Consider the following 22,376-nt stretch of genomic DNA (forward strand, 5'->3'; position numbering starts at 1 on the left):
GACCTTCCATCGCCCCCTAGGTGATATCTGATCACCTTGCCCTGCCTTCAGCAAGAGCCCTGTTAGGCCAACTTAGCCAGAATTCCTCTTACCCCTGTGTTTCCTCTTAATAATTTTCCACATAATAAAAATACTAGTTTCTGACTTTTGTTACAAAGACTACATATACATATGTGTGTATATCTATCTATCTATCTATCTATCTATCTATCTATATCTGTATATATACACATATATCTATACACACACATGCAATATTAAGTGATTTGGAAAGTACATATTTTCTTTTAAAATAAATTTCAGAGATATAATTTATCTTATATATTTTTGGTTACTAAGTCATGAAGGAAAGGGCATGATTTTAGTTTTGTATTTTCTTCTAGTTCCTAGACCATTTTATATTATTTGAGCATCGAATTCAGGTTATGATTTGTTGCATTACATATTTTTTATCACCAGCATTTACATTCACATTTTTAAAGTATATTTACAGGAATTATTTACATTTTTATTTATTTTTGAGAGAGAGAGAGAGAGAGAGAGCACGTGTGTGAGAGAGAGTAGGGATGGAGCAGAGAGTGAGGGAAACAGAGGATCCCAAGCGGTTCTGTGCTGAAAGCAGAGAGCCTGATGAGGGCCTCGAACTCATGAACAGTGAGATCATGACCTGAGCCGAAGTCAGATGCTCACCTGACTGAGCCACCCAGGCAACCCTACAATAATTATTTAAATGCAATTCCATGTTTTATTGAATTCATTATTCACCACAAATTCTTTAATACCATAAGTTCTCTTTAAGCTTTTTATTTTGCTTAGTCTCTTATTTATTCATAATATATTTCGGGTAATACTTTCATGACATAGAAATTCTAATTTTTCTAAAACCTTGGTTATCCAAAAGCTGCATTTGTTTTCTCCTTACAGGCATGAAATACCACACTAAAGATAAACTTCTTAAGCTGCAATATTTTCCTAATAAACTGTGTAATCCGTTATCTCATATTTTTGTTACACAGATTCTCTGTTTTTTTAAAACTGATTTTGATTTTAAAAAGTTTTTTTTAATGTTTATATTTATTTTTGAGACAGAGAGAGACAGAGCATGAGTGGGGGGAGTGGCAGAGAGAGAGGGAGACACAGAATCCGAAGCAGGCTCCAGGCTCTGAGCTGTCAGCACAGAGTCTGATGCTGGGCCCAAACTGGTCAACCATGAGATCATGACCTGGGCCGAAGTTGGACGCTCAACTGACTGAGCCACCCAGGCGCCCCTGATTTTGATTCTTTTTAAATAGAAAATCTAAGTTAACATATCTTCTCAATACTTTAGGATTGTTTCTTCATCTTTATAATTAAAAAGATTTGCGAGGGTGCTTTTAAATTTCCTTATTGTTTTCTGGGTCACAGTTAACCTATATTGAGCCCCACATCCTTGTTCTATAAAGCTTTGTTTAGCTATGCCATTGACTGCATTCTGTATTCTATTTAAAACAAACAAATCTATTATACGTGAGTTGGATCTCTCTTCTCCATTTCTTCTGATTGTTTCTAGTCTATCTATGTATTGAGAACAAACCCTTCTCCAATTATGTTCTCAACTTCAATAACTTGATTTTTATCCACCATCAGGTGTTTTTGTTGTGACCAGTGTGGATTTTAACTTGCTGCTGAAATTTTAGCTTCTAAGCTTATTTTATTTTTACCATACTTCCTTTTGTCACTAGATCCCTTTTCTGCATGTCATATATTTCATATCATCCTGCCCTCTCACCTAAAATGTCTTTCATATATTTTGCTTTCGTCTTAGCCTGGCCTTCATCCCAGACTTTCTACTGCTGTTTCTTCTCTATATTTTCAATTTGTGTGTGAGTTCACACTTTTCTGAAAAATTCTTTATTGACAGGTGTCAGGTACTGAACCTGAAAGTTGAATAGTTTAGCTTAAATTTAATAAATGAAAATTCAAAATAATCCATACTTCTTTACAGTTACTACCTTAAAGCAATTTTCTACACAGTTAAAATATTTGTAAAAACTTCAGATTAAAAGAATTACAAATTGTGAGTTGAAATGTTCTGTGTGTGTGTGTGTGTGTGTGTGTGTGTGTGTGTGTGTGTATTTCCCATTATCTACGTTTTGATGGCATGGTGCTTTGTGAGAAGATATATGACAATCTTACTAATGAAACAAATCACTTACAGAAGTATAATTATCCTGAGTCTTCCATGAATAAATTACCTTGCCTTTTCCTTGGAGTGGTTTTTGAAGTTCTCATATTATTTGTTCTCTTCCTCAGTCCTTCTTGAAAGAGAACATATCTATAGAATCATGTTCACCAGGAGATTTAGTGTTTATTTATCCTTTGCTTCTATTCCTTGTGTTCATTCAGATTTTGTTCTCTGCTCTAGGTTGCAGAGGACATTGGTCACTGCAGTTCACAACTCAGGATCCCAGGGTTTAGCGCATTTGTTAGGGCAGCTTTGTCACACACAGGTGAAACATAATTCCTTGGCGCTGTGTACTGATAGGTCTGTAAGCAACTAACTCCCGGCATCAATTACTATAAGAATTCTTCTTGCCCATGCGATCCTTCCACCACAGAGCTTTATTTGGTGGTCTCAGGATGCAAAGTATAACATTAAATCCCTCCTCCTCACTTTTTACTGTGGGCTATTGACACATCACCAAAAGCAGGCAAGAACTCAGTTATTACACAAGTTTTTCCAGGTCTGACTTCAACAACAACAACAACAAAATTTTTATGAAAATGTAAATGTATTATACTGAAAAAGATAACTGAGGCCATTATTCTTTTATGGAGTACAAATGACCACATTTTGATAATCCTCTGTCTTTCCTTTTTAATATATCCAATGCTAGCAAAAACAGCCTGATGAAAATTCCTCAGAGACCAGCATTCTCGTTTCCCCCATGTTAAGGGCAATATCACCATTTCTCCAGGTCTCCTACTTACAGAAAGTTTGGGTATTTCACACTTATCAGACTGTTTCAGCACTGGACATTTGGAGAACACAAACAAGATGTGTTCCCTGACTATATCTTTCCCATGAGCATTCACACTCCCTGAAAAGGCCAGTCAATAATGACTTTTCAGTCTGTATTGAAGAATCAGTGGGCAGACAGAGACTATACCAGGGGCTAGGCAGATAGTTACTGAGCAGAGAAGATTTAGTGCCTGAGTATTAAACACATGTGAATAGTTTTCATTATGAAAAATAAATATGCTTTCCTTCATGTTTTTATTGACATGATTCTCTTGATATACCTTTTATTTTTTCACTTTTTATAGAATTATGAGTCTACAGGGATGTGTCTCAAATATAAGAAAACATGGAAAGCATGATAATAAATGGTAACAGCAAAAGTCGTCTTGTAGCAAATGATACAGGAATATACTAGGGAGTGGTTGGAGCTTTTACCTGAAATTTGAATTTAAGCATGGTATAAACATGGCAAAAATTAAAATTATATTGTGCAGATGATTTCTGAAATATAACACACTTGGTGGCCAAATCTGACCACAATGTGGCCTTCAGAAAAGTTTCTTTTGGTTATATTTTCTCTTTGGCATGTTGGTTTTAAGATTGTTGCTCATTACTATTCTCATGTGTTCCATTTTTAGCCATGTCTAAGGTAGGACTTAGGCAACCAAATTTTAGAAGCTCCACAAATGATTCTTAGGCTCATCAAGGGTTGGGAGTCACTGAAAATAGGCAGGTAGTTAGCATGGACATGTTCCCCCTACCTCCCATCTGACCCCATCTTCCAAAGAAATGGTTTGCCTTCCCAGAGTGACAGCAATAGCACACTCTTGATGAGATTCATTATTTAACTCTGTGACTGAGGAGATCTGTGTATGTGACCCACAGTCACAGGAAGGCAGTTCAGAATGTTAGGAGTGCTAAACCTCATTAGCTGCTACGTATCATATTTGAGGTAAGACTACACTAACGATATGCCGATGATTCTGGTGAGGATAGAAAAGGCCCCTTGGCATAGTCCAAGAAAAAAATATAACAGAGGGAAAAGAAAAGGTGTAACAGGTCTGGGAGATGTGAGCATCCTAGACTATTATATGATTTTTAAGGCCGGGAAAATTAACCAGATATTTCCATGTCTTTGAAGAAGCAGCCCTTACATTCCTCCAGCCCTCTTTGACTTGATCGCGTTCCCTAGTGGTCTTCTAATTACTAATACTATTTCATAGAAACTTTATTCTTTGGTAGGGGCCTAATGAATCCAAGCATTCCAGTCACTGGGAAGGAAACTTCCCCTAGTATAGATTTAATAAATTGAAAGTAAGGGTTATCAATCAGTCCTCTATGAGTGTCATTAACATGACGCAGCCTTCAAAACTCTGATCAACTTCAAACCCACTGACAAAATTCAGTTCTCTGGCTTGCAATGTTTTTTTTTTAATTTTTTAAAATGTTTATTCATTTTTGAGAGAGAGAGAGAGAGACTGCATGAGTGGGGGAGGGGCAGAGAGAGAGGGAGACACAGAATCTGAAGCAGGCTCCAGGCTCTGAGCTGTCAGCACAGAGCTCAATGCAGGCCTCAAACCCACGAACCGTGAGATCATGACCTGAGCTGAAGTTGACCTAAGCTGAGCGTAAACTAATGAGCCACCCAGGTGCCTCTGTGAATAAACTCTTGACCACTCTGAGAAGTTCAGTTTTGAGAGAGGGGGAATGTGCTAGCAGCATATTCTGTGATACCACTCTGTCATTTTTCTAATTTCAAAACCAACTCAGGAATACGGATTTTAAGACTGTATTTTGATGGAAACTTTTATCTGTGATCCAAAATCCTCACCATTTTCCTTATATTTTTTCAGGATGTGAAAATTGAGTTGAAGAAATCTGTTAAGTTTCCATGGAAATGGTGCCAATTAATTTTTTCTGTTCCTCAGGAAAATTCCTTGACTTAGCAATAATGTAACTTCCTGGCAATCCCTTGGCAGTCTTGAATGTAGGGCATCTGAAACACTTATAATTTCAGAGGGAAAATAGTTGGCTCTTGTAATCCCTTTTTCTTCCAGCATATAGTGAAAGAATTAAATAATTTCTTTAACCTTCCTTAGAGAACCTGTTTAGTCCCTTTAGAAAATCTTGATTCTGACAAACATTTCAGAAAAGGGCCTTTTGCTTTTTGTTTTGTTTTGTTCTGTTTGGTGAAGCAGGTACTGCTCTTCTTATTAGGCCATGAAATCCCAGGATAGTTAAAGAGTAATCACTAATTCAGTAATAAGCAGTTTTGATCACCTAGTATGTCCCATGGCCTGGATGGTCATAAATATCTGAAACGGTTTAGAGAAAAATGGTTGGACAGAGTAAACCCTTTGGGGTACTTAATTCTTTAATTTTAAAATCTTCCCAATTATTCTTAATTATCTCTTCTCCTACTAGATTCTGATTTCCCTGAAGACTGCAGTAATCAGGGAGGTTTTCCAACATTCTATGAGGTTTAATGTTCCTCTTCTCCTTGCAATAGAACAATATTCTTTTCTGTTCTGCAGAATTACTGATGTCCTCGGTTGGTGGGATCTAGGGAAACTGGTCTCAGGTGACTAATCTCAAATATTATCAATAAGTTGGATTTAAATATCTAGAGAGAAAAAATTCATCCCAAATTTGATTAAAATTTCAGCATCCTCGCCCTAAAATCATTTAAAAAAATTTAGCGATTGTTGACCTTGATGAAACCAATTAGGTAACAAGAGATGGGCAGAATTTGATCCAATAAAATATTTTATAATTAGGTTCTTGTTTCCTTTCACTGTCCCCTTTTTTTCTGGTACAGAAGAGACTAGTTTTCTGTTCATACAATAGAAGAATGATTGGTCTCTTTTAGGCTTCATGGACACTACAGCTTTTCCTTAGGCTGCTTTCTAGGGGAAAGCCAGAGGACAACCGGTAAGAGCAAGAATTCCAAGGATCTTTTATTATTTTTGCTATTTGTCAGCTTCCTTCATCTCTGGTGGCCTTCTTCACGTTTCCCCCTTCATTCCAACAGCGTTTAATTAAAACATGAAAATTGGATAATTTATTTAAAAATGCTTCAGGGAAATATTCTCCTAAAGAGCTCAAAGCACCCCTTCTCTTTATTCTTTCCCAAATGCTGTGAGGTATGTGGGGGAGTCCTGATAGGAATAATCTCTACTTTGTTAATCCTGCAGGAACTGTTTGATTCTCCTTGTACAATGATCTCATATGGAGTTCTGCACTTATTTCTTGAGACAGGTATAAAGGTCCAGTGGAAGGATAATGGTAACCTTAAAAAGAATAATCTTTTCCCTCATATTAGTGAATCACTAGAAATGGAAAGTGTCAAATAGAGGGGTTTTTTTGGCATATAAATTTGTAAGCAGTGTATCTATGGGTTCAGGGAGGACCAGAAATTCTGCTTTATTATGTGCTGCATTCAAGCATCATGTACTTAATTGGGAGAATGATCTAAGTACAACCTTGCTGCCATTGGAAATGCCACTTGAAGTGATGGATGAAGATCTCTCATTTAAGGACACACCTTTGTTTGGAAGACAATCCATGGCTGTCTTAGAAGCAAGTCCACTGAGGTTGTGTATTTTTTTTTTTAATGTTTATTTGGTTTTGAGACATGGGGGAGAGGGGGCAAAGACAGAGGGAGCCAGAGGATCTGAAATGGGCTCTGTGCTGACAGCCCAGAGCCCAATGCGGAGCCTGAACTCATGAGCCACGAGATCATGACCTGAGCAGAGGTAACAACACACTTAACCGACTGAGCCACCCAGACACTCCAAGGTGGTGTATTTAACAGCTTGGTGGTGTTAGAAGTTGGTGCAGTCAGTGCCTAGCCATGTCTATCATGGCACAAAAGGAAACTGGCTAGGGGGGTGTTTAGTGGCTGCTGTGAGATAACCTCTTGATTTTATTTTAATGTCTCTCTCAATAATTCACTGGTAGCAATTTCAAGGCAATGCTGTTTGGACTGAAGTTATTTTCGGATATTTATGACCATCCAGTCCATGGGACATACTAGCTGATCAAAACTGCTTATTACTGAATTAGTGATTAGTCTTTAACTATCCTGGGATTTCATGGTATAATAAGAAAATATCTGAAAAGGTTTAGAGAAAAATGGTTGGACAGAGGTTAAAAGCATCAGCACGTGCTCACTGGTGATCAGAGCCAGCCCCCTACATCTGTCACCTTTTACATTTCTCACTTTTGAACTTTAACCAAGCCCTTATTATCGGGGGGGCGGGGGGGAGGATCACAATAAATAACCCACTAGAGTTTCTCTTTTCAATAGGAACCACGGATGTCAGGGTAAACTGGAGGCAGCTGCCTCTTTGTAGAGCAAGAGGAAAATTTTTCCACTGTGTGTGATGTCTCTATACCTTCAGTATTCAGCTCTTTTCTGCATGACAAGTAAGTGTTCTCCAAAATGCTGGATCAAGTGCTGAAGGCAAGAGAATAGTGAGAAAAGGGCACGGTCTTTGAATGGAGTTCAGTGCAGAGTACAGACATCCCACGCTGGTTCCCTTCATTGCGGAATCAATCATCTGTCCGCCACTGCCCCCAATTTACGTTCCAGAGGCTACTCTCTCTAAAGGCCTATAAAAGCATGGTCTCCATGCATGTTAGAGGATTTGTCTTCCTTGACCTTCCTAGAGCCCTGCTAACAACATCATCAACATCGCCACAAACATTCTCACAAGGCTGTTTCTTGCCTTTATAAATTGCAATAATTTTCTTGTATTAATCTTATTATGGCAAAATTATATTTGGGCAAGACACTAATTTAAGAGTAAAACTCATCAGGCACACAGTTATTATTACTATTGTTTGTTTTACAATTATTTACTTCTATCCTCGGAGACTTTATTCAATATTCATAAGGCTTCTTTAGATCTTGCTTAGAGATTATTAAATAAACTGAAGCTCACGTGAATACCTTGTCTCTTAGGACCGTGGAACCTGTCGCCATCAGATTGTCTTCTGGCTGTCTTTTGTTGAAACACTGTAAAAAAAAAAATAGCGCATAATATTTATAGAACACAAACATAAAAAAGAACAGAGCGTGGAATTCTCCAGGAAACCAGAACACGATACTTCATTTTCCTTAGCAGCAATTCTTGGATTGTATTATTTTGAGTAGGAGGATTATTAAATTTACAATTTTCTCATTTGTGCAGCTTATCAGTCACTTCAGAAAGCATTTTCTTTAGGCAGAATAGTGCAATGCTGATGGAACACCTCGTTAAACTACTTAAATCAAGACATGATTCCATTTTGATATCAGGCAAAGATAAAAGGTGCGGTGTGCTAAAAATGATAAATGTTAAAATCACATGAGAAATCCCATTTGCACAGAAATTACTCATGCTGACTTTTGGTGATAAGCAAGGATAATGACTGTTTTTTCTTAAACAGATGAAAAGACTGCTGTATCTCACAGATGTAATAATAAAAAAAAGACACTTTATTCTTGCATCACCTAGCTAGACCTCAGATACTAAAGTGGCTTATTCGAATTACTTCATTATCTGAAAAGTGCTTTGTTCTCGTTTATTATTTCTCACACGAAATTCCGTGAGACAAGTCAGCATTACTCACCTCATTTTGCAGAGAAAGATAAAATTGATTGTTTAATATTTATTGAGCACCCACAAAGTTCCGTATAACTCTGGCATTTGTTAGTGAAAAAGCCTATACCCTTTACAACTTGACTTTAGAAAATTGAACATCCCAGGGTTCGTTCCATTTATTTTTTATGGGGACTCTGAATTACAGGGTCTGGGAACTGCAAGAGGACTTGGAAATTTACACCAACCTCATATGTTTAAAGATGAGGGAAGGGGAAGTTTTACTAACTCGTAAAAGGGCTAAGTAATTTTACAATAATCCCAGAACTGTTGTTAGTAGAAATGTGATTTAGAGCCTCAAGCGTTTAACTGCAATCTATTGCTTGGTTCTCCATAGCACTGCTGTCTCTTCTCTTCCATAACTATTTCCCTTTAAAGATAAAGAAGGAGCTGGAGGGAGGGGATTCAAAGGAACCTTTGAGCATTTCCAGCACACTGTGTCTCATTCTTAGCAGCTCATCAGGATTTCCTGGGACAATGGAGTGGAGGCAAGTGACAGTGGGAGTGGTCCAGCTGGACAGTGCTTGACCACTCTGGTTGGAAGATGCATCCCAGGAGTTGTTTTATATCCTTATCTTTTTTTTTTTTAATTTTTAATGTTTATTTTTGAGAGAGAGACACACACAGAGTGCGAGTGGGGGTAGGGCACAGAGAGAGAGGGAGACACAGAATCTGAAGCAGGTTCCAGGCTCTGAGATGTCAGCACAGAGCTGGATGCAGGGCTCGAACCCATGAACCGTGAGATCATGACATAAGCGGAAGTTGGTGCTTAACCAACTGAGCCACCCAGGTGCCCCGGTTTTAAAATTCTTTAAGCCAATCTATTCTCAAGGTCATACCTGCATTTAATCCACACCAAAATTCATACCACACCAAAAAAGCATTTTTTAAGCATATATCGTTTGCCAGCTATTGTCAAGAGAAAGACTATTCGGCTCTACTATCCTCTTTCAAAGAGGAAAAGCAAATATACTTTCAAAGCATGATGTGTTTAAGAAAAATTATACACACATAATAACATTTCTGGTTGAAAACCAATTTTCTGCCTTGTTAGGATTTGGAAAACATGCTAAGTATAACTTAATGGCAAGTTCTGGGTTTGTGGTTTATATTTTTCCTTAAATATAATGATGGATATATGGTGTGTGAATATATTTTAGGATATTAGAAAAATTTTTACAAGTGATGCTTGATTTTTTTCCCATTGGCTAGTTCTAAAAAGTCTTGCAAAAATGAAACACTTTTGAAATTTTAATAACAGGCAGAGTCTTTGTGATTTTTTTAGCCAATATTGTGAAGATAATAACTAAAACTGTCTAAGACAAAGGAGCTGTAGTATGGCATCATTAATATGGAAAATAATCTGAATCCAAGGATAGATTCAGACAACAAATTCTCCAAATAAAAAGTACATTAATTGATCAGTTTTAACAATTCTGCTGAATTTTAGAGCTACAGAGTACTCGGAAATGGAATTCGTTTTCCCAGAGTTTTGGCATTAATTGTTACATCCTCTATGTTGCTCTGCTGACAACAGATGCCTGGCGTTTGTGAACTATCGTAAACGTTACGCTCTCTCTGAGTTTCTAGTCTAAGAATTATAAACAGCATATTTATTTATTGTTGAGATTTCACCAGGGCTTACAGTTGGGAGAGCCAGGGATCTGAGGGAAGATTGGAAGGGGAGTAGGGTGTCTGAGCAGGATGGTTATCAAAGTGCTGATAACAGAACTTTTTAAAAGCAGGGTGTATGTCACACCCCACAGTACAAAGGCCCTTTCTACCTGGATAATCTCCTTTGCAATTCCCTTTTAAGTCACCTCCAGCTGCACCCATTTCAACTGGTCCCTTCCTACCACCTACAGACAAGCCTCAGTTCCTTACAGAGACTCACTTAGCAATTAGCACTTTGCCAAACACACCATTTTCTCATTGCTGTGGAAGATAGGAGGTGTTTTTGAATATGAGGTCATCTTGGAAAAAGGCCTACATTAACTCGTTTCTTGAAGAAAGAGCTAGTCCATCAAAACGATCACTGACTCAAACATGCATCACAAGGAAATATACTCTGTTAGTTTAAGGACAAGAATTCGTGAATCTTTCTTTTTTTACAGTTAATATTAGCTAAAACATTCTAAATTTACCAGTAAAGCCTTTGTTCTAAAAAGCTTTACACGTTTTTTGTTTACCATGTTCACTCACGCAAACCTTTATTTATCAGAGGTAAATACACAATCCATGGTATCGTGAGAATTGAACATCGGGTCATGGGTCACTCAGCGTTCTACACGAAAGTACATATTTTTGTACAAGATTTGTGGTGAATAACACGAGAGTCTGTTGTAAATATACAGAAATTGAAAAACAAAAAACAAAAACAACATCCTGTATGCCAGAATGTTAACCAATTTGACACAGTGAAAGGGGCATAGTTTTGTCTTAATGATAATAATATGTGTGACATGGGGAAATGGCTTTCTCCTCCTGAGGCCTTATTTCATTGCTGATAAAGGCAGAGTTCAGACAGATGATCTCTGATGTCTCACTCAACTCTGACATTCTAAGATGCTACCAATTCTTATTTCCCAAATCATTCTAGGCCCATTCGTCCTGAATAAATTCTTAAGTATGAATTTAAATAGGAGGCTCTGTTTTGAGGAAGAGATTATGTGTCTCAAGGGCTTAGAGTAATAGAAAAACGAGACAGTTAAATCACAGACCAAGGCTATTTTTTAAATAATATATGGAGGTGATCCTGTCCTTATGTGTTTGAATTCTTAGAGGGTACATTTTTTTTTTTACCATATTTTAGTGCATCAATGTTCAAAAAATGCTATTAAGGCAATTATGACATACATCAACTTTGATGACTCTACCCCAGTGAAATCTTATTTTTCTTTCCTACCTAAAATTGGAACTTGAGAAGAAAGGAAAATGACTACATTATTAGTAGTTGTCACCACCTTTAAACATTAAAAAAAGTTCATAGAGGAAGAAAAACAATTTTTGAGGTTCAAAATAATCTCAAACAATGCAAATGTCCCAAATACCACCTCCATTTATTTTAAATATTGGAGGAACAACTTCTATAAAATTTTCTCGAGAATAGAAATGACACTAAATGGAGAAAATTAGCATAGTATTAAATATTCAAAACATTAAGCAAAGTAGAACTATCAGAACAGAGGAGGAGGAGAAGGTGAAACATAACGAATTCATTGGCGCTATTTGTCTTCCCAGGTTGCTTCTGTAAGAACATTCTTCATGTCAACTTCATTTGTGGCCTGTTTCAAACAAAGGGACCCTTCCAAAGCCACTCTCCTAAAACATCTGACAAAACTTACTTGGAATTACTTTGTAAGTGGCTAAGGTAATGCAAAGTCTGTGCAATAGCCAAACGCGTCCATAAAGATGTGACTTACGAACAACAAACCCCTTGATATTCCATGCCTGTTAGTGCAACATAAAATGTTTAGAGCTATCACTGAAGATTATTCCTGAAACTAGAGACTTGCTATAAAAAATATGCAGACTTGTATTGTGCTCTGGGTTCTCAGGGAATGTCACCGCACAGGTAGCAGCAGTGTGTTTATTATTCATTCAACAAAGTTTCAATAGGTTGCTACTGTGTAATCAACTACAGTGCTAGGTCCTAAAGATGCAAAGGCAAATAAGATCCAGTCATAGTCTCTATACTGTCCTCCATTTTGATGTATTCATTTAAGCAAAGGTCAAAGGTGTCATTAGTACCTACTGAGGAGAGGGGATAGAAATGAGAATCAAGGAGGTCAGTGAGGGTGGTCATTTGACCCCCTTAGCCTTACTCTTCCCACCTTGTTACCTCAACTTTACACCCTGGGAAAGTTAATCACAAAAAGGTAGAATGACTATAAACAACCCCCTTGTCTAACCAGCAAAAACAAGTTAGCAGAACGTTCTAATCCAATAAGTAGTAACGTTGGCTAATCAAACTGAAGCTCAGAGGAGAGATATAGCTTCTTTGCAAATTGACCAAGATGGATTGAGCACTCCAATTGGCTTAAAACCACCATTTCATTCAGCTAGCAATAGCTACAGGTTATTAATTTGAACAAATTTATCAAACACAGGTCACTACATTTGACTAGACACATTAGGGTGGGAATGGCTACAGAGAGTCACATCAGCCACATACTATGAAGGTCTTCCACACAAAAGCAATTTATGGCCTGGGAGATGTATATAGTCAGGAGTCGCGACCTGTTTTAAAAGGAGAATCTACAAATGGTCAACCAGCACACAGGAGGTCACTGAGGTCAACCAGCACACAGGAGGCTTACTTCTGAGATTGGTAGAGAAGGAAAGTTGGAAATCACATAACTATCAGATGGAAGATGGCATAAATATTCTAATTCAATGGCAATATCAATTTTCTCCTAAGGAGAAAGCATGAATTGTCTTTCCAATTTGTAATGGAAACTAAGTCTAATAGGCATGTTCCCATAAAAATCTTCTCCCAAACTAGGAAATATTACTATAAATTATTTTTTTTCTATTTCTAAGGAATTTAGTTTTTACTAGAGTTGAATGCAAACTGTTTTTATTTGCATATTTATTCCTTTTGATGCAAATCAGATAATTTCTATTCTAGAAATGTTTCTTATCCAGGAAGTTGAGACATTCAGAGGGAGAGAGAGCAGTTGGTTTGTGGAATTCTGTGTAATTAGAGCTTGAGGCCATTGCAATGAGTTTATTAGCAAGATCTCCAACCCACCACTGAGCAGGCAGATCCTTCTTCCTCCTGTTACCAGGCTGCTTGCATAGCACTAAGCTGGGGGTTTGTCTCCTCCCATATGATTTCATTTGGGTTCACTGCCTAATTTTTTTTTTTGACCATTTGTATTCAATAATGATACAAGTGAAGACATTACTCTAGTAACATCCTTAGTAATTTTCCTTTGTTTTGCAGAGAAGTGCTTTGGGTTGTTGAGAAGCCACTGTAATACTTTAGAAATTATGATGAGTTCACCTTTTGGTTCAAGCTTGGTGATTGCCAGAAATAACTTCTCTGGCCTCTCTTTTTATACCTATATGAGGAAATGTTGCTATCTTAGGAGGTAACCAATAGGATCTGGTCACACTCACTTTGAACAGGCATTAAATGCTAATTCCGCTCTTAAGACTCCGATTAGAGAAATGCAGACTGAAAATTCTAAGAGGATGGGGCTGTCCCATTTGTGCAATGTGGTGTTCAGTATGGATAGTTAATAAATAACTTGGAAAAGTCATGCAAGATGAGATATTGGCATATGAAACCCAAGGTAAAAAGGCAAAGGTATATCACCTGCAAAGAGCTGACCCTGTCTCGCCTCTGTGTCTACAGAATACCCTTCATCACAGCGATTACCATTTTTGCATCCTACTTTGTGCTAGCTACTATACATGTGTTGTTTCAATTCCCATGAAGACTCTATGAAGGAGGTTTTAGCATTCTTTTTTTTTTTTTTCACCAAATGAAACAAGGTGATGTAACTTGCACAAAGTCACACAGCTTTTAAGTGGCTAAGTCATGATTCTACTTCCATTTCATCTAGTTTCACAATCTTCATGAATTTCATTCTACCATGCTTCTGGTCCCTCAGAGGATGCTCTTCTCAGTGTGCCAATTTTCTCATTTTTCTCCACCTACTACACATTTAGAGGGAAAAAGATGCACATACTCAAAATGCTGATGAAAAATATTGTGCATTTACGAAATCTAAAGTAAGAAAAAAAGACAGTTTGTGTGGATAGCTATTCGGCATCTATGATTTTATGTTCAAACGGCCCTTCCCTGAAGTATTCCGATGTTTACTTTGTCTCAACAATGGAAACAATCTATTACATGGTTTCTCAACCTTGGCACCGTGGACATTTTGGACTAATTATTTGTGATGGGGCCTTTCCTGTGCTCTATAAGTATTAGGTATAGTGGCATCTCTGGCCTTTACCCACTAGTCATTAGTACTGTCCCAGGGGTGACAACTGAAAATGTACCTAAACACTGCCAAATGTCTTCTGGGAAGCAAATCGCCACCAGTTACAAACTACTTTTCTAGGTCAATTAAACTTCTTACTAAAGAGATATTTAACAGAGTCTCTATAAGCATCAAAAGTCAAGGGGAAAAAGGCCAGATTTCATCCTGCTTTTGAATGAAAATCTAAGTGCTTGACAATATTTGCATCTTTTTTCACATGTAATATAAACCTTTTCATGTCAGTTCACACCGTAGTTGATTACTGCCTCTTTCTCCATTCACTAACATACAGGAATTGAATTTCTGAAGAGGAGGCTGGAAGGGCGCCTCATTATTATGCCAACACTCTTAGCAGATGTTTAGCAAAGCCCTTCTTAGGTTTCATTCAATGTTTCTGTGATGTGTCACTGTGAGAAGGATGGAAAGAACAAATCAAAACACCTGGGTTACACAGGCAGGCTCGATTCCTTCTGAAGGACAGTGTGAGCACAGGTTTGAACAACTGTTCCTTTGCAGAGCTCTACCAGCACCCTGTCAAGGAAAGGGGAGAGGCAGAGAATCACAGGGGCATACAGGGGCACTGGGCTTACAAACAGAATGATAAATATGTCCCTCTGTCCTGAGAGTGCCTGTGATATACATATGAAGTCCTGGAGCTAAATGGCTTGAACAAGGTCACCAAGCCAGTGAGTAGGATCCAAGGCACTTGACGTAAGGCCTCCTTTAATCCACTTGACCACATTTCTTCACTAATGAGAACAGAGACCATTCTGTTCTCTCACATACACAATGAATGATATGGATTAATTTTCCTAAGAGAGTCTACAAGGTCTTTTTTTCTGTTTGCATTTCAATTACATTGTATGTGATCAATTTCAAGTACAAATGAATTGCAAGTGGAAAATTTCTGAGAGCAACTGAGTTGCACTTGACATTTTGGGGTCCCAGTAGCTGAGTAGCGCTCAAAAAGGTCATATACAACTTTGTTGCTCTGCAAAATGCCAAGGGCAACTCAGTGGCAATTGAAAATTGAAAGGGAAATTACATTCTACCCCAAATCAGCAGCATAGACTCTGAAGAAGGATCTTGGTTCTATGAACTGTGTGATGGGAAAATGGGAAATTGTCCATTGATGTTGAAAAATTTTCCCCAATAGGCAGTCGTCTCTTTGCATGATTTATATAGTTTTACTACCAATCTATATACACTATGCACAGCGTTCATTTTCTTTCCTTGATTAGTCTTAAATCAAGAATTCTGTCATTAAGGAGGACTGTGAATCCATATTAATTCCTCCATATTCTCGAAGCTTAATGAACCTGACCCTCTGCCATATTATGTGGAGAAAAAGATGGAGAGAACGCAGATCTGAGCACACAGATTTCAAAAACTTTTCATTTAAGAAAAATGAATTAGTCTTTTTGTGGTTGTTCACACAAAGTAGGTTTAGTATAACAGTCATGGAATGGAAAAAATCAGAAACATATCTCTTAATAAAATGAACCAGGGGTTCGGTTTTGCATTAATAAGTTACATTTCCAGGGGCAGGAGACAGTGGTGATGGTTGAAATAGAGCTTCTCTCTGACACGTTATGCTGTGTGAAGCAGTTAGAACACTTAGTTCTAAATAGGAGAACTTCACAGCCGTAGTATTTCAAACATAGGATGGTTCAACTGTCAAGACAAATATAGTATGATTTCATTCATATGTGGAATCTAAAAAAAATGAATAAACAAACAAACAAAAAGCAGAATCAGACCTATAAACACAGAGAACAAACTGATGGTTGCCAGAGGGAGGAGGTGTGTGGGGAGGGGCAAAATGGGTGAAGGGGAGAGGGAGAGATCAGCTTCCAGTTATGGATGAATAAGTCATGGGGACGAAAGACACAGCATGGGGAATACAGTCAATGGTATTGTAATAGCACTGCATCGTGACAAATGGTGAACACAACATAATGTATAAAGAAGCTGAATCACTATGTTGTACACCTGAAACTAACATAGCCTTGAGTGTCCACTACACTAAAGCAAACAAAACAAAACAAAAAACAAACCATAAGATGTTTTAAAATGAGAAATTCTGGAATTAGTAGATTGATATATTATTCTGACCATCTTCCAGCGTGTTAATAAAGTGTCCTAATGAACCACACTGATGTGGTTTTGGTCACTTTTATCATTTATTCATCTTTGTTTTTATTCAATTAATATTCATCAATTATTCATAGTTTCTACTATGAATTCAGCACTAAGCTTGGCACCAAAGATACAAGGATGGGCAAAACCAGAAAAGATTGGTCTTTCTTCATGGATCTTATGGGTCAGAAGGAGGAAATAAATATTAACAAATAATCCAGAAATAAATAGATCAGTAAAGGAAATTTGTGGTGTCCTGTGAACAGGCATGGGGACCAGGCTGATTTGGGTCCAAATCCTACATCTTCTTCTTCCTAATTTTATTATCATGGGCAAGACACTGGAACTCACCAAACATCAGTTTCGTCATCTATAAAATGAGGCTATTAATGCCAACCATGTAGGATTGTCCTGTGAATTAGAAATTATCATGAAGGTTGTCTAATAATAATTGTTATAATGAGTAGACTGAGCCAATTTATCCCTTTAGAGGACAGGATAACTCTCCTCAGCCCCCCTTCTCTGTCTCTAATAGCTTTCTTACCCTCTGATTCTACCAGAATCCAGGAAGCACACACTTTTCCTATAATTTAAAGTTAGTTTATCAAAGTCATTGTCTGCCCAGAAACTGAGGAGAGACAAAGTAGAATTGCTTTTAATTATGATCTATTGAGTGTATGTCACATACCAAATATTGTGCTGGGTAATTATTGTTAATTTTATCTCCCTTAAAGATTACAACAATCTTTGAGGTAGATATTATTTTTACCCCAAACTTACAATGAGAAAATTGAATCTCAGATATATGACATTATTTGTTTAGATAATATCGGCTGAATCTCAATACTTTCTGCAAAGGTGTAATGGGGAAACTCAGTTTTCCTCCTGTGTCTTTTATGTGTGTCTTCTTTTCTTTCACACTTCTGCCACACTCATAACACTCAACTTCATTTATGGTCACCAAACATGTGGAGTTTTTCCCCCATCAAGCAATTTATGACACCAGTTGAGTGTCCTACAATTTAACTCAATTCTGATACTATCTACCTGGTGATAGTGTCAGATCTCACAGTATGAGGGCTCAGTTCCACAAGACTGCTTCTACTCTACTTCAGATGCCAATCATTAGTAGTAGATTCCTAGGTTATCCATAGCTTCTGTCTAATTTGGCTATAAATTGGAGATCCCCATGATTCCCTCTTCAGGTTCAATTAATTTGTTAGGGTGGCTCACAGACTTCATAAAAACATTTACTTACATTTACCAATATATTAAAGGATATGATAAAGGGTACAGGTGAATAGCTAGATGAAAAAATCCATAGGGCAAAGTCTGGGAGGGTCCCAAGTGTAGGAGCTTCTGTTCCCATCAAGTAGGGATGTATCACCCTTCCTGTGTGGATTTGTTTGCCAACATGGAGTCTCTGGGAATCTCCTACTAGTAGGATTTTATGGAGACTTTCTCACATAGGCACAATTGATCAAGAAGTCCTTCGCCCTTCTCCAGAAAATGGGGGACTGGGGCTGAAGATTCCTTGCTGCTAATCATGACTTGGTGTATTTAATGCCTAGCCCTCATCCAGGAGCCCATTCAGGGTTTCCTCTTTAGAGCAAAAAACACTCCTGCCATCCAGGAAATAACTTGAGGAAATTACAAGGTTTCAGGAGTCCTGTGCCAGGAATTGGGGGTGGACATAAACATACATATTTTCTATTATCTCACAAAAGCCAACATAATTTTACTGTATCTCTCTGGTTTATCTGCCCAGTTTCCTTGCTAGTACTTTCTTGAATTTCTGAAATAGTAAGTTGGGATTGTGCATCCTGAATTCTTCTTCCATCTCCTATTCTACACCCTTCTCTTTGGCTACGTTAACACACTCTGTATGTGCCAACATTCTGCTACTACTTCTGTGCTCTGGCAAGAATTGGGGCAAATTAATGTTCTTCTAATTGAATGGGTGGCTTTCTGGGAAATGATGGCAATTTTATTTAATAGAGCTGCCTGAGCTATGGAAAAAAAAAAAGCAAAGATGTGATGAAAGACTCTTACCCTGTGAAATGCAAAGAACATCAAGAATTAGCTGATGAGGCAATGTTTTCCTAATGTGGGAACAGAATGATCAACAATCAATAGCATAAAAGGAAGAGGCAAGCAAGTCTGTCTCAGTGAAAGAGGAAAGGAAGAAATAATGGAAAGGAACTGTGGTGATCTCATTTACAGTTCATATTTTGCTACTGATTTGGGATATGGGGTAAAACCCATATATGCTTTTATATACTTAAGTGCAAAAAAATATGAAAACAAAAACCCCACATATTGTAACCCTGGTACCTGTCTTCATAAAACTCAAATAGAGTGAGAACAAACCACATTGTATAATTGAAGTAGAAAGATTTCTTATAAAGATTGAAGGGTGTCAAACTTGCAATAGGTGAGATAAATAGTTTCAAAAATTTCTTAGAAACTCAAGATTTCTAAGATTCTTTAAAGTTTCTGTGTGTGTGTGGGGGGGGTATGTGTGTGTGTATGACAAATTGTACCATTGTCTTGTAGGGAATTAATTAATACACAGAAAGATTTTATCATCTGGTACTCAATACATCTTTATGTAATTAATGAATAAATGAACCAGGAGAAAAATCATCTCAGTTCTCTTATTTAATGTGGGATAAACTAAAGGTCTAAAGCAATCATAGCTCCAAAGTCCTTCTCCAATGAACTGAGGCAATCATCCATGATGGAAGGTTTATTCTTTGGAGAAACCGAACAAAAGTAGTTCTGGCCATGGACACGAGGCACAGTGGGTCACAAGAGTTACACACTGGGCTGAACACAAGGAGAACAAGTTGAATTATGCATTCTAAATAGTGAAATTTCCCAGTTCCTTCCCACACTTCATCTCAGAGTTCTGGCAACCAGACATATAAAGTAGGTTGGAGTTTTGGACTTTATTCTAGGAAAACTGAAAAGGATAGAAAAATAGATCTATATAAACTAACATTGTGGGGTAGGTAATTCAGTGAAAAAGTTGTTTATCTCCCCTTCTAATGCAGTCCACAAATTAATAAGTAGAGTTTCCATTTAGGTTTTTGGAGCTTCATAAAAGCAAGTTAAGATATTTGATGGATGTATCAAGCATTCCAGATAGCACAAAAAGCAAACAAAGGTAATAGAGATAATATGAAAACTACAGAACAATTAAAATCACAAAAATTTAAAAAATCAAATCAGAACAAAATAAAAGAAAACAGTAACAAAGGTATTGAATTCCACTGCCCTCACCACTTCCAAAGAAAGAGAAAATAAATATACAAAAATAACAAATTGAGACCCGAAATGCATGTTCATACAAGGTACTGATATGTAGAGGTCATCTCTCAGACACTATGGAGTTGTGCAATACACCCAACCAAACAGAAAATGAGAATATGACAGCCAATAAAAGAATGGGAAGATAAAATGCAAAAAGTAGAACATCGCAACATGGGAGTCTCTACCTGTGGTCCTGAGAACACCCCAAGGAATGGGATATAGAAGACAATGTACCTCTTCAGAAACTTCTAGAATAAAACTAAATGCTTGTGTTGAGCTGTGTCTATTTTCTTTCTTTAAAAAAATATTTAGTGGTGGGGCGCCTGGGAGGCTCAGTCGGTTGGGCATCCGACTTCGGCTCAGGTCATGATCTCACAGCTTGTGAGTTCACAGCTCAGAGCCTGGAGCCTGCTTCAGATTCTGTGTCTCCCTCGCTCTCTGCCCCTCCCCCACTCGTGCTCTGTCTCTCTCTCCCCTTCAAAAAAAAATAAACATTAAAAAAATTTTTTTTAAATATTTATTGGGAAGTAGTATCCCTGTCTAAGGCCTAGTAGTATTCTAGAGGTCACTATATTCGACAATCTAAGAATTTCTAATTGCACCTACTCCCTGACATAATTTAGATGATTGTTCCAGCTGATATTTTATTTTAGCTGACACATTTATTAATTTGTTATTTTCTAATTTGTAATAGTTTCTTGAACATTGTCAGCAGATCACTGTTGAGTAAGTACATTGTACACTGGTAATTAACTTTACACGTACTTGATAAATTTTCTTATACAAATTATATATTTCCCAATACATAATGCACAAGCAATGGAGTGGTTTTTTTGGAACATATTAAGCATAGATGAGTAACTTGTGCTTCTTTTCTGTAGGTTTGCGGTATATATTTAAATGTTCTGTTGGAGTACTTGGTTCGAATTGTTTGAATATATAATCTATTGCTTCTCAGCTTTAGTTATCCCTCAAACATTGTGTTTGTGTTCCATTCTGTTCAAAAATCTGTAATAAAGTGTCACATTGTACTCTAGGTATGTATTTGCATATCTGCCACTTAGGGACTCTTCCAGGATGAAGAAATTGTTTTATGCCATTTTCTCAGTCCCTAGGATGGTATTTTAGCCCAAAAAGGCACTCAGTCCATGTGCATACAATGAGCTGATAAATAAAAGTCATCTCGCAGACACTATGGATTCATGGAGTACATCCAACCAAACAGTATAGAAGAGTGCTGGAAAATAACAATAGAGTAAGTATACCTTGCTGAGGCTATAGATATACAAAAGCTCAACAATTTTTTAGTTTTTTTTTTTAAATTTAGATTCAACTGAGTAGAAAATGAGGAAGAAGAATTGGAGTCTAAAATGCAGTAGAAATTCTACGGCAGATTGTTGGGGTAAAAAATTAAGAGAGTAATTGGAGTTGCATATCTGAGATTCTAGTATTCACAACTTTTTCAGTTTTTAAAGTTGTTTTAAGTGGAATTAGGAGCAAAAAGTAAAGTTGTGGTAAGAAGTACTTCCGTCTTTTTCTTGTATTGCACATTATTCATAGGAGGTGAGCTTTCCTCTTGTAGAATTATAGAAAAAGTTTCAAATAGAATTTCTGCACATAAGCTGTGGTTTCATGTCTTTGGGTACTTCTTAATGAAGAACTAGAAACCAGAACCCTATCGTTATTCTTATTCTCTTTATTCATTGTGTTTCTATATTTAAAAACGTGCCAGTAAAACTCACCTATGACTTGAAAAGAATATTCCATCCATGGGGTTTCTGACTCCACCAAAAAACAGGACAACTCCTCCCACCCTCAAAGCATTCACACACACACAAACAACAAAAAACATTACCTTGAGCTATGTAAGGTGTGGTTTCCTCTTTTGGAGGGATATTTGTGGGTCGAGGTGTAGGGGCAGGAGGTCTGTTTATGATAAAAGACCAACTCCCATTTTTTTTCTTTGTACTCATATTGGCCAATATCATGTCATAATCACTGTCTTCAATCTCAGCAAATGTATATGGGTCTTCCTCTTTCTCCTCTTCATTTTCTCTCCTTTCTTCTTTGGTCTCACCTCCTGTTTCCTGTCTTGCTCCGAGATCACACCAGTTTTGACTTCTTTCCATTTGGCCTTCCACCATTTTCCCTGCTTATGAAATATTTAGGTGGTGGTTACTCTTCTCTTACATGCAGTATTACTGATGTCCTTCTGTCACTTTCTTGAAACTTCCCCCCTGAATAATTTGTATATTATCCTATAGATTTCAAAAAGAAGAG

At 37.3% G+C, this 22,376-nt stretch overlaps 1 protein-coding gene across 1 annotated transcript in view; it reads right to left on the minus strand.

Moving 5' to 3' along the window:
* BANK1 (B cell scaffold protein with ankyrin repeats 1) overlaps positions 1-22,376 on the minus strand; it is a 307,751-nt gene that overhangs the window by 17,375 nt on the left and 268,000 nt on the right. Inside the window, exons 10-11 of the mRNA XM_042935819.1 lie at positions 21,952-22,248; positions 7,956-8,021 (exon numbers count right to left, since the gene is read on the minus strand). Coding sequence (XP_042791753.1) covers positions 7,956-8,021; positions 21,952-22,248 — 363 coding nt within the window. The remainder of the gene's footprint in view (positions 1-7,955; positions 8,022-21,951; positions 22,249-22,376) is intronic.

The sequence above is a fragment of the Panthera leo genome, chromosome B1, assembly GCF_018350215.1.
Source record: "Panthera leo isolate Ple1 chromosome B1, P.leo_Ple1_pat1.1, whole genome shotgun sequence".
NCBI classification, from domain to species: domain Eukaryota; kingdom Metazoa; phylum Chordata; class Mammalia; order Carnivora; family Felidae; genus Panthera; species Panthera leo.